Source organism: Danio rerio, chromosome 6 (assembly GCF_052040795.2).
Source record: "Danio rerio strain M-AB ecotype USA chromosome 6, GRCz13ab, whole genome shotgun sequence".
NCBI lineage: Eukaryota > Metazoa > Chordata > Actinopteri > Cypriniformes > Danionidae > Danio > Danio rerio.
This window is the reverse complement of record NC_141026.1, coordinates 54,093,307-54,106,588: the sequence shown is the minus strand read 5'-3', so window position 1 is coordinate 54,106,588 and position 13,282 is coordinate 54,093,307. Positions and strand designations below refer to the sequence as shown.

The 13,282-nt window shown below is 34.8% G+C and overlaps 1 protein-coding gene and 1 long non-coding RNA gene across 16 annotated transcripts in view; one reads left to right on the top strand and one right to left on the bottom strand.

The window, feature by feature from the left end:
- The window catches only part of LOC141386368 (uncharacterized), a 183,896-nt gene that overhangs the window by 94,618 nt on the left and 75,996 nt on the right, over positions 1–13,282 (bottom strand). For 11 of the 15 annotated variants that reach the window (XR_015494227.1, XR_015494234.1, XR_015494235.1 and 8 more), the window contains exons 1-2: positions 5,674–5,911; positions 3,470–3,609 (exon numbers count right to left, since the gene is read on the bottom strand). This is a non-coding gene — a long non-coding RNA (uncharacterized LOC141386368). Of the gene's footprint in view, positions 1–3,469; positions 3,610–5,673; positions 5,912–13,282 lie in introns of those variants that run through there. The other 4 variants (XR_015494233.1, XR_015494230.1, XR_015494232.1 and 1 more) reach the window with 1 other exon arrangement.
- rims4 (regulating synaptic membrane exocytosis 4) overlaps positions 1–13,282 on the top strand; it is a 74,541-nt gene that overhangs the window by 32,844 nt on the left and 28,415 nt on the right. Inside the window, exon 2 of the mRNA XM_087258087.1 lies at positions 3,489–3,627. Coding sequence (XP_087114213.1) covers positions 3,489–3,627 — 139 coding nt within the window. The remainder of the gene's footprint in view (positions 1–3,488; positions 3,628–13,282) is intronic.

The following is a 13,282-nucleotide window of genomic DNA, read 5'->3' as shown; positions in this document are numbered from 1 at the left end:
TGTTGAAGTGCTTGTTAAACTGCAGACGAAGGAGACCCGACGACAGAGCTTAAACCCTCTCCTCTTTCAATGAAGTCGCCGGTGTGGAAGCATTTGGGATTTCCAGTGAGTTATGTTGACAACGTTCGTGTTGTCTACAAAAAAAAACACAGTTTGCAAGCTCTGCTATGTACGTATTAGGGTTTGTCCGATAGACAACACCGGCATCGAGATCCTCCGCCCCGCCCCCGTTGCAAATCCGCTCTCGCGAAAAGTACACACTCAGGCCCTGTTTACACTAATATGTCTTTGTTTTTAAATTGCATTTTAGAACAACAAAGTTTCGACATCCACAGTGGCGTGTAGCATTTCTGAGCAGCCCTCCTTCCTCACTACTGCTGAAAACGCAAATCACGTGACCACACAGACACAGACGCACACACAGCCATGCGCTCGAGACAGCAGGTCCAGGCAGTCAGAGGATCAGTAGACTGCTTCAATCTTTCACTCACTTGTACTTAGTCATTTTAGCGCACACCTCAGATACTGTTGGCTGGTTCCTGTTGGTTGTGCACCTTTTTTTACCGACGCCATTATAACGACACAGATCACTGCCTATTCACGAGTCCCGCAGAAAAAGTGATTGACAGGTGGTAATTATGTGTGTATCTTGCCTTTATTCATTTACTGTATGATTTGTTTATGGGTAAAACAAAGGCCATGCAGGTCAGGTAGTTTAAACGGTAGGCTACAAATAATTCATTCGTTATTAATGAATTAATTATTCATAATCGAAAATCGAATCGAATCGTGACCTTAGAATCGAAAATGTAATCGAATCGAGGATTTGGAGAATCGTGACACCCTTAACATCGACAGATACATTTTTGAGTGTTTTTTACAGTACTGTAAAATACAAGCCTACACAAAACACTTAGAAAGAGTTTCGTTATTTTTTTCATGGAATTGCTCATAACATTTATGACCCATCAAAAATATTGTACAACGTTACCGAATATTCATACCAGCATAAACACAAATGGATATAAAATGAAATGTTTAAAGTCACTTCATGAGAAGTTCATTCAAAAAACGCTTTACGTATCTATTTTGAGATGACATGCAGCTCTGATTCTCATTCTCTGAATAGAATATATATTAATGAGGTCATGGGCCAATAAAGTGGCCAGTCTGCGGCTGATCCTCTTCACCTTTACTAGGAAAAGTCCAAGCTTTGTGAATCTGCTCTCTGAGCCATCTGAGTTCAATAAGTCACCACTACACACTTGAATTATACAAGGAGATTATATTTTCCAAAGGATTTATTTTTAATACAACCAGTGCTCTACCTGGCAGCAACGTTATCACAACATTTCATTTAGTGTGATATGGAGAGGATTTGATATGACTTGCTTTTTTTCCTTTCTCCAGTGCCTTTGCCGCTCTGAGAGAAATATTAGAATATGAGGGGTATTTCAGAATCATTTGTGACGCCTGCTAAAGGAAAAATGTCTAAACTTACATATTAAGCCTAAGGGGTAAAACTCATTTGTGGTATAGATTTGAAGAGGTCATAGGATGGTTGCAATGTTTTCCTTTTCCTTTAGTGTGTAATATTTCAGTTTGCACATCTATAAAATTTGCAAAGTTACAAAGCGTCTGCCACAAAAAGCAAATTATTATATTTTAATGGAAAACACAGATGTTTTCCATTAGTTCTCTGCATCGAAATTATATTTATACCTACTGTTGCATCTTTAATATTCCCTAAAGGGATAGTTCATGATGATTTCCTCACATTCAAATATGGTAGCACAATATTGGAAAAAACTGACATTGTGATTTTTTTTCTGCAATATAGTCACCGGCCACTTTATTTGGTACACCTGTCCAAACTAGTTGTTAACGCATATTAGTAATCAGTCAATCACAATGCATTCAGGCATGCAGACATGGTCTGCAAGATGATCTGCTGCAGGTCAAACCGTGCATCAGAATGGGGAAGTAAGGTGGTTTAGGTGACTTTAAACTGCTGATCTACTGGGATTTTTATGCACAACCATATCTAGGGTTTACAGAAAATGGTCCAAAAAAGAGAAAATATCCAGTGAGGGGCAGTTCTGTGGGCGCAAATGTCTTGTTGATGCCAGAGGACAGAGGAGAATGGCCAAACTGTTTCCAACAGTAAACAATTGTTGCAACAGAGGTATGAAGAAGAGCATCTCTGAATGCACAACATGTCCAAACTTGAGGCCGATAGAATACAGCAGCAGAAGACCACACTGGGTGCCACTCCTGTCAGCTAAGTACAGGAAACTGAGGCTACAATTTGCACAGTCTCACCAAAATTAGACAATAGAAGATTGGAAAATTATTTCCAGGTCTAATGAGTCTTGATTTCTGCTGCAGCATTCGGATGGTAGGATCAGAATTTGCCGTCAACAACATGATAGTATGATTCCATGCTGCCTTGTATCAATGGTTCAGGGTGGTGATGGTGGTGGTGTAATGGTATGGGGGATATTTTCTTAGCACACTTTGGGTCCACTAGTACCAAATGAGCATTGTGTCAACGCCACAGCCTACCCGAGTATTGTTGCTGACCATGTCCATCCCTTTATGACTACAGTGTACCCATCTTCTGATGGCTACTTTCAGCAGGATAACCCACCATGTCATAAAGCACAAATCATCTCAGACTGATTTCTTGACCATAACAATGAGTTCACTGTACTCAAATGGCCTCTACAGTCACCAGTTCTCAATCCAATAAAGCACCTTTACAAAGTGATGGAACAGGAGATTGGCATCATAGATGTGCAGCCGACAAATCTGCAGCAACTGTGTGATGCTATCATGTTACTGTGGAGGAAAATCTCTGAGGAATATTTCCAGTACCTTGTTGAATCTATGCCACAACAGATTAAGGCAGCTCTGAAGGCAAAAGGAGGTCCAACCCGGTACTAATAAGGTGTACCTAATATAGTGGCCAGTCAGTGTAGTTTGCGATATAAATATGACTTATTTAAATAACTCTATTTGGGTAGAATTCATAACTTTAGGTGGATAGGGAGTTTTCATTGTATTATTAATTAAATGCACACTGTATTATTTCTTTTTTCCAAGTTTAGCTTGAAATCTTAACTACAGGCCTTAAAATAATCGTTCACTCTGTTAGGATTTTCTGGTTAATTCGAATCCCAAATCAACATTGCAGATTCTGCAATGTGACTATTGTGTATGCGCATATTGCAATAACGATGCTGAAACAATATGTTGTGCAGATCTACACTCAAGTGATTAACTTAAATACATTTCTTTCTTCTGTTAAACATAAAACAAGAAGAACCCCCCAAAGTATATCTTTCTTTGTGTTCAACAGAAGAAAGAAACTCATAAAGGTAAATTATGACAGAAGTTATATTTTTGGGTGAACTATCCCTTTAAGACTTATTTTATTGCACAATTTCAAGTTTAAATGTAAACTTACTTTTCCTTCTTTGCTTCAGACCCAGAGGGCCGCAGACTAAAGGGCATTCAAAGGAGTACAGAGACGGGACTCGCCGTAGAGATGCCCAGTCGTACAGTCCGGCAGGCCAGCCATGAATCCATCGAGGACAGCATGAACAGCTATGGGTCAGAGGGAAAGTGAGTATTCAAACTTCTTATGTTGCTTTACAACCCCATCAGTAAGTCCTGCACCACATCAAACACACAAACAGTACATATAATCTTGTTTCCGTTTAGTCAACCAGTTTTGTTTCAACCTTTTAATAATCCAGGGAACTTTTATTTTATTTTATAGGAAACATTTGTAGAACGAAAAACTACTAAAGATTTAAAAGGTGCATTATGAGACATTAATGCAAACAAATAACTTTTACGAGTGCATTCAAAGCAACATTGTAACTGAATAGATTCATTCATTCATTTTCTTTTCGGCTTAGCCCCTCTATTCATCGGGGGTTACCACAGCCGAATGAACCGCCAACTTATCCAGCACATTTTTACGCAGCGGATGCCCTTCCAGCCGCAACCCATCTCTGGGAAACTGAACAGACTCTTAAAAATAAAAGTTCTTTAAAGCCATCAATGGAGAAATCTTTAACATCCATTTACAGATGGTAAAAAAGTGTTACATTATGAAATATACATAAGCATTTATACAAACAGATTTATTCAAATATGCTTGAATTGCAATGAACTAGATTAAATAAACTTCTAAAAGAAAACTGTAAGCCAGTAACATTAGGTAACCATGACTTCCTTAGTAAGAAAAACAAGTACTAAGTCAATGGTTACAGGTTTTCAGCTTTCTTCATGTCTTCTTTTGTGTTAAATAGAAGAAAGAAACTCAAACATGTTTAGAACAAGTGAAGGGTGAGTAAATGACAGAATTTTTAAAAAAAAATATCCTCTTTAAGGTTCAACAGAACCTTAAAAGAAGGCAAGTACCTGTAAATAGTGAGCAAATGTCCATTTCCATCTCTTTAAATCATGTAAACTCAGTTACAGATTTTCCAAAATAATGTAGTCAAAGCAAATGCCTGTTATTTACGTGCAGCGTGAAAAAATAAACTGGCTGTCATCTACACTAAACCATAAATTATTCATACACAGGATATCATGTAGCATTATAACGTTAATTAACTATATTAAAAAAAAAACATTATCAACATAAAAAATGAAGGAAAAAAAAACACAAAAAACATTTCCCAAGAAGCTTGACAGATATAAAATATTATTTTGAAAAGGCATTTAGTGTGTTTTTGGTTCATTTAAAAAGACTGTTGTTACTGTGAAGAAGGGCCTGATTTAGAAATCTAGGCTAACACTTCCTCTGTTAACACCTGCCTAAAGAGTTCACCAAACCTGACAATTCTGTCATCATTTACTCACCCTTCACTTGTTCTAAACCTGTTTGGAATTGTTCTATTAAACACAAAAAAAAAGACATTTTGAAGAAAGCTGAAAACCTGTAACCATTGACTTATATAGGATTTGTTTTTAAGTCATGGTAGCAGACTGGTTTCCAGTATCCTTCAAAATGTCCTTTTCAATGTTCAACAGATCTTTAGAAGAGGGCAAATACCTGTAAAATAGTGAGTAAATTTAAATTTTGAGTGCATCTCTTTAAATCATGTTAACAAACATGATTTTACAAAATAATGTAGGCAATGCAATTCCATGTTATTTATGTGCGGCGTGAAGAATAAAACCGGCTTTCATCCACACTAAACCATGAGGAATTTATATGCAGGATACCACTAAGCATTAACTTATAATGTTAACTAACTTTGTAAAACATACAATGACTTAACGTTACCTTACACTTCAAGAATCAACACTGAAGGAAAAAAACACCAAAAACATTGCCGAAAAAGCTTGACAGATATAAAACATTATTTTGCAAAACCATATAGTATGTTTTCGCTTCGCTTAACTGGCACATTGGATAAAAATTTAAAAGACTGTTGTTATTGTTATTGTGAAGTGACAGATGAGCTTCAGAAACCCAGGCTAACGTTAGCCTAACGTTAACCACTGTTCACGTTGCTTAATGATTCAGCTAACGTTAGAGGTGTTCGTGGCGTCATTCAGATAAATTGTAAGTAAAATTAATGTTCAATTGTTATATTAAAATTGCGTTAGCACATATTTAATGATAATATAAACATTTGGCGCCAAACTTACAGCAGGCTAATGACGATAACTGTAGCAACTGACGTCCTGTCACGGTCGCGCGCCTCATATTCACGTCACGTTATTTTGGACATCAGTAAACACCACAAGTTGCATATTAAACTGAATTTGAGTGGGAAAAGAGTCACTTTAAATGAAAAAGCGATGTTTCGTTCTTATCATTACAGTCTGTATAGTCCATTCCGGAAAAAAATTGTATAAATTAGCATAATATATTCTAATGGTTTATGTAAATTGATCACATGCTGCTTTTACCCAATCAGGACACTTACAAGCGATTATGTAAATAAGGACAGTAAATCTTTTTATTAATAAACAAAATCATATAGGCAATAATACATATGAAGCAATGATATACAGTACAATGATGACAAAAGAAACCTAATAAATGGAAAAATGTGGTTTTACATGTCAGAAAAAAGTAAATTACAGTGTTTTTAAAGCTTTTTTGATCTTATAAAATGATCAATAATGAGATATATCGTTCAAACCCTTTTACAAAAACAGCAGGCTAAATAGAGGTATGAATGTTAAAATTATTTTGCAAGCAGCAAAATCTAAATAATATAATTTCTTTAAAAATGATCATAATAAATTAGTGGAAAGTAATAAATGAACGGTGTAAAACATCAGTGTATGTTGTACTTAACCTGTATAGGTAACCTGGCTGGTGCAAAGTGTAAAACATGAAGCAAAACAAACCAGAAATAAATAATCACTAAGAATGTAAAAAGCCCCTTTCTTTCCAACAAAAGCAGATATTTCAAATTAATGGTGTCTGCTTAATCAGTACAAAAAGCTCATTCAGTACCTTTCCAAGTACTCCATTTAATTAACTGGATATTAAATAAATAGCCTTGGTTGCAAATGTCTCTCACAATTCAACTTTTATTAGTCTGGGATAGTGGAGCGCCGGGCACAAAGTAACGTGGGGTTAAATGTAACACAGAGTTTTAAGGTATTTGCTCAGGGTTAACCATGGCATGCTTCCAAGGTTTTTACCACAGTGTCAGCAGACGTCTTCCTGCCAATTATTGTTAGAAATTTTGATGAGAAACACAGGAGAAATCATTTTTGCAGCATAACAGTATTTTTTTTACTAGAGTCAATATTTTTTATTTAAGAAAAATCTGCGAAAGTATGAACCTAACATCTAATACTGCTGTGATTACTGTCTTCAAGGCTAAAAGATGAAACCATTTTGAAAGATGTATAAAACACAGTTACTGCTAGTCAGTTTTAGTTGTAACAGGATGTTACAATTAGGCCACACATTGTTGGACACCAATTAGCCTAACAAAATAACTTTTTGAATTTTTAGTGTAATTCTGAGAACTTTTTCTAATAAAATGTTTTTAATAGAAAATATTTTTATAGAATTTTTTTTATTGCTAATAATGCAAATAAATGCATTGTATAATGGATAAATAAAAATGCAAATAGATTCAAATGAGTTCATCCAATAAATAAACTAACATGCTGTGCTATGTAGAACAAAACAATCTGCCAATTACTGAGGAAATATGGCTACCATGTAAAGTAAACTGAATTTAAATTATTTGTGTGAAATCTGCCTTTATAATCTGCCGTCTTTCAGATAAGATGTTAAATCGAGGTCCTGACTCTTTGTTGGCATTAAAAATCCCACAGCACTTCTCGAGAGCAGGGGTGTAACCCCGATGTCCTGGCCAAAGTCCCTCTATCAGCCCTTACGATCATGGCCTCCCAATCATCTCCATCCACTGAAATAGCTCTATCACTGTCTCTTCCCTCCACCTATAGTTGGTGTGTGGTGAGCGCACTGGTGCCGTTGTCCTGTGGCAGCCATCGCATCATCCAAGTGGATGCTGCACACTGGTGGTGGTTTGGAGAGACTCCTCTCATGATTGTGAAGCGCTTTGAATGTATGGCCATACACAATAAATGCACTTTATAAATACTTCTTACATTGCATTACATTACATTATAAGCATGTGTTACAACTAGGGCCAGCAAATCTAAGGACATTTTTTGCTATTTCTGCGCAGAATTTTGTTAAAAATCTGCAAATTTATGTGGAATGATTTTGGGAGTTAACTAAAACCTTAATATATGAAGTAAAAAGTAAAACATTTTTAACTTGTATTTAATGTTTACAATGCAAATCCAATTAGATCTACTATATTGGGTAAACAAATCAAGTCTTTCATATAATATATCTGCTAAAAGACAGAAAATATGACTTTACAAACTGTACTGTAAATAAATCATATAAATATTTTCATATTAGTCAATAATATTAATTTAAAAACTGAATAAATATGAATTTACACACATTTACACAAGTAAATAAACAGAATCAATTATGGGCTAAAAATCTGCGGAGCTTTGCAGAATACTGCGCACACAGATTCCGTGTGGGCCTAGATCTTACCCTTTGTTACAGCTTGCCCCGCAGATAAAGAGTAAAATTTTGACTTCTGGCACTTTTGGCAATACTGTACAGCAGGGGTGCTCAATCCTGTTCCTGGAGATCTACCTTCCAGCAAAGTTCAGATCCAACCCTGATCAAACACACCTGAGGCAATTAATTAGGACCTGAACAGCACTTGATAACTCAGGCACAGTGGCGCAAAAAGGGGGTATGCAGTATATGCGGCGCATAGGGGCGCCACACATGGGGGGCGCCATTGTGCCACAACTATTTTTTAAATTATCCATATTAAAAGTTTCAAATAGTATATATTAATAATTATATATATATATATATATATATATATATATATATATATATATATATATATATATATATATATATATATAGTTAAAAATGTTTATTTAGCATTTTATACGTGTATAATATTGTATTTTATTAAATTACAAAATCATTCCACCCATCCCCCCCATTTTTTATACCATATACATGTTTTTATGAATTTATTATGTATCATATTGATTCATCAGGGCTTTTGGTAACTTCTTAGCTCAAAACTATTTTAATTTTAGCTACAAACAAAGTTTTAACATTTCAATTAAATAGAACATTTCACACAGTTTGTTTCTGTTTTTTTTTTTTACACTAAACATTTGACAGTCTTTTTTATTTCACTTTTAGCAGTTTTAGTCAATTGTTCTTGCAAAGACAGAGCTTACACTTCTCACAGTATGCATGTGAGAAGTAATCGCAATGTTCTTTTGCCCTTTAGGACTCCCATGTCAATGATTTTGTTTTGACAAATGTAGTACAAAAAGTCCAAAAGCAAGGCTAGTCAAGGTGCTATAATCATTTAGTAAGGTAAAATTAAACTGAGGCGAAATTTGGGGTGGTATGAGATGCATTTCTTTGCGACTTAACATGCTTAATGTAATAATACCTTTTACTACTTCATACTATTTCAGTTGTGTTCAGAACTGCGAAACTGTATTTTTTGGAAGTATATTGATATCTTTATGAAAAAATATCTTTAATTTATTGATGGAAATATTTTCCACATTTTATCACTTGCCTGTTTTAAAATATAGTTGGATTGAAGGGGGGGCGCGGAAAAGTTGAAGCCGCATACCCATCAGTAAGTGTGCAGTTGCGCCCCTGCTCAGGCAGGTGTGTTTGATATGGGTTGCAACTGAAATCTGCAGGAAGGTAGATCTCCAGGAACAGGGTTGGTCACCCCTGCTGTACAGAAACCACAGGTCCGGCGATCATACTTTCAGTGCTCATTTGTAGGAGAGGCTTGTGTGTTGTTGGTAAAAAAATATGGTTTGTAACCCCATTACTCTGTTCAGTATTTGGCCAAAACCAAAAAGTGTTACTTTGTGCCCCGCTCTCCCCTACATTTCTTATGTTATTGCAATGGGATGTTCTTCCAGTACCACAAAAAAAGCATACAAAGTGTTTTTACTCTCAGGAGAGTGTGCTTATATCGAGCTATAAATAAAAAAGCGTTTGAGGTATTCCCATAAGTTACATAACCATCAATATGAGCCCATCTTCTCAGTAATAAACTTTTTCTCCCTTTCTGAATGAAATCCAGAGTTGAGATATTTACTGTAAACTGGTTTCAGATCTGGACACCGTCTGCCGTGTCACATCAAAGCCGCAGGTTTGGGGATTTGCGTGATGTGGTCTTATATTAGCTGCGTGGAGGACAAAAGCTGGTTAACTTCAATTTCAGTGTGCTTGAAAGTTTGGATACAGAAAGGGAGAAAATATTTGCTGTCCTGCTATGGATGAGTTACAAGCTTGTTTTATTTGTAATTATCAACCATTGCTACAATGTTAAATATGATTTTTGGAAGTTGAAAATTAAGCTTATTGGAGTATGTTTTATCTCCACGCCGTAAAAAATTACAAGAAAAAAGACAAGAAATGTTAAATCTTTAATCAAGTTTCAACATTTTTTAGTTATGCAAAGTTAAAGTTATGCAAAGTTTAACTTAATATGTTTAATTCATTTATTCATGATTTAATTTATTGTAACTTGAAATTAGCAAAAAAATAAAAAATATTTAATTCAACTAAAAAAAGCAAGGGTGGCATAGTGGCTCAGTGGTAAGCACTGTTGCCTCCCAGCAAGAAGGTCACTGGTTCAAGTCCCGGCTGGACCAGTTGTCATTTCTGTGTGGAGTTTGCATGTTCTCCTCGTGTTGGCTTGGGTTTCCTCTGGGTGCTTCAGTTTTCCCCACAGTCATGCAGTTTAATTTCATTCATTTCGGCTTAGTCCCTTTATTACTGTAATTAGGAGTCGCCACAGCGGAATGAACCGCCAACATCAGTATATTTTTTACGCAGCCGATGCCCTTCCAGCTGCGACCCATCACTGTGAAATACCCATACACTCTCATTTACACGCATACACTTTAGACAATTTAGTTTACCCAATTCACTTTACCGCATACCTCTGAAATTCTAAGCTGAAGGAAAATGAACGAATGAATGAATAAATAAAGACAGCAGTAATTTTTTTTACCCAGTGTATTTAAAATAGTTAAATAATTGTGTTACTTGTGCTGTTTCTTTTTTTTCAGTGTTTTTATTCTAAACAAATGATACATTTCTGAAATAATAATAATAATTATTATAATAATAATAACTATATTTTATTTGAAATTTCATAAAAAATATGATCAAACATTAAAAAATAAAACAAATATTAACATTTTACTATTAGCAATTAAATTATTGTATTTCTTTTTATACTGGTCCACCTTCATCTTTTATTTATAGACTTAAATGGTCCAAAATGTGGCCGCCCGTTTGCTCACGAGTAGCCACAAAAATGACCATATCACATCAATATTATGATCGCGACATTGGTTGTTGTTTCATTTGCGAATAGATGATAAAATTTTACTCTTTGTTAATAAAACCTTGCAAAACCTAGCACCACCATATCTTTCTAATTTGATCACTCCTAAAGCCCAAACCCATTCGTTTAGATCAAATTCTGACTGCCATCTATTGCTAATACCTCGATCTCGTCTCAAATGCAGAGGCATAAGTTACCATTGGAATTAGAACTTAAATAAAATAAGTTACCATTAATTTCCCAGAGATGGGTTGTGGCTGGAAGAGCATCTGCTGCTTAAAAACATGCTGGATAAGTTGGCGGTTCATTCCGCTGTGGCGACCCCAGATTAATAAAGGGACTAAGCCGACAAGAAAATGAATGAATGAATGAAGTTACAGTACCATTAAAAATCAGAATAGCAATCACTCTTTTTATTTTTAAATCGATGTTAAAGACTCATCTTTTTTGAATGGCTGTTTTAGGCTATATTAATTTGCTTCTTTCTTGGAAACTTTTAGTTGTTACTATTGTTTTATATTGTTGTTTTTATTGTAGTGTATTGCTGTTTTTTTTATCCTGCTCCTGCTATTGTAGAGCACCTTAGTCGACCAAAGATTGTAAACAGGTATGCGCTAGAAATAAACTTTGATTTGATTTAATTTTGCTCTAAAAAAACTGAGAATTTTCAAGTGATTTTTCCCTCATAGCTGCATATTTAATCAAATAACAATAAAACTGGGTTTGTTCAAATGGTTGGATAACCATTAATTAAAACATGTTTTGCTTTTGGATTTGATTTGCAGTGGTGCAGTGGTTAGCTCTGTCGCCTCAGCAAGAAGGTCACTGGTTCATAATTAAATTAAGTTAAGCCAACATAAAGCATTTAGTGTATAAAGCATTTAAATAATAATAATAATAATAATAATAATAATAATAATAATAATAATAATAATAATAATAATAATAATAATAAGTGTTAATAGTTTATAATCTACAGACCATTAATTCAAAAATAATTTTGCTCTTGAGTTCAATTTGCCTAAAATAAGATTGTAACATTGTAATTAAAATGAATAGAAATGTGTCGTAATTAAATAAGTTACATTCATGATTTTTTTTTGAGTGCATAAAGCTTGATTAAAAATATTTTGACAAAAAGAAGCACTAAAATAAGGAACCAATAAAAAAAAATTGTTTGTTAATAAGTATTAAACAGTTTATAATCTGCTGACCTTAAAATTATTTTTTATTTCAAAGCTGCATAAAAAAAAAATAAATAAATAAATAAATATTTGGTTTGTTTAAATGGCAGGATAACCATGGGTTCAAAAATAAGTTTGCCTCTCCATTCAATTTGCCAAAAATAAGATGAGATAACAATTCAAATGAGTGGAGTGTGTCATAATTTAATTAAGTTACACCAATGATCTTTTTTTTGAGTGCATAGAGCTCAGTATTCAAAGCTATAGAGCTAAATTCCTTCATTCATTTTCTTTTTGGCTTATTTCCATTATTAATCTGGGGTCGCCACAGTGGAATGAACCGCCACCATATCCAGCATATGTTTCACGCAGCGGATGCCCTTGCAGCTGCAACTCATCACTTGGAAACATATACACTCTTATTCACACACATACACTACGGACAATTTAATTTACCCAATTCACCTACAGCAGGGGTGGCCAACCCTGTTCCTGGAGAGCCACCTTCCTGCAGATTTCAGTTGCAACCCATAATCAACACACCTGCCTGTAATTATCACGTGGTGTTCAGCTCCAATTTAATTGGTTCAGGTGTGTTTGATATGGGATATGAGTGTTTGAACAGGGTTGGCCACCCCTGACCTACAGTTATAGCGCATATCTTTGGAATTGTGGGGGAAACCGGAGCATACAGAGAAAACCCAAGTCGACACGGGGAGAACATACAAAGTTGCAAACTCCACACAAAAATGCCAACTGATCCAGCCAAAGCTCGAACCAGTGACCTTCTTTCTGCGAAGCGATCATGCTAACCACTGCGCCACCTTGATGCTAGAGCTAAATATTAAAGTAATTATATTAAAAAGTAAGCTATAAAATACAAAAAGTGTTGTTAATAAAGGTTAATAAATTGTTTACTGACCCCAAAAAGTAAAAAAAAAAAAAAAAAAATATATATATATATATATATATATATATATTTATATATATATATATAGGTAGTACAAAAGTATAATAAGTAGACAAACATCAAACAAATTTAGCAAGATATCTCAAGCAAAGCAACATTTATGACAAAAACATCTGAAATGCAGATGCAGTTCACTTCAAAACAATATGCAGTTACATAAT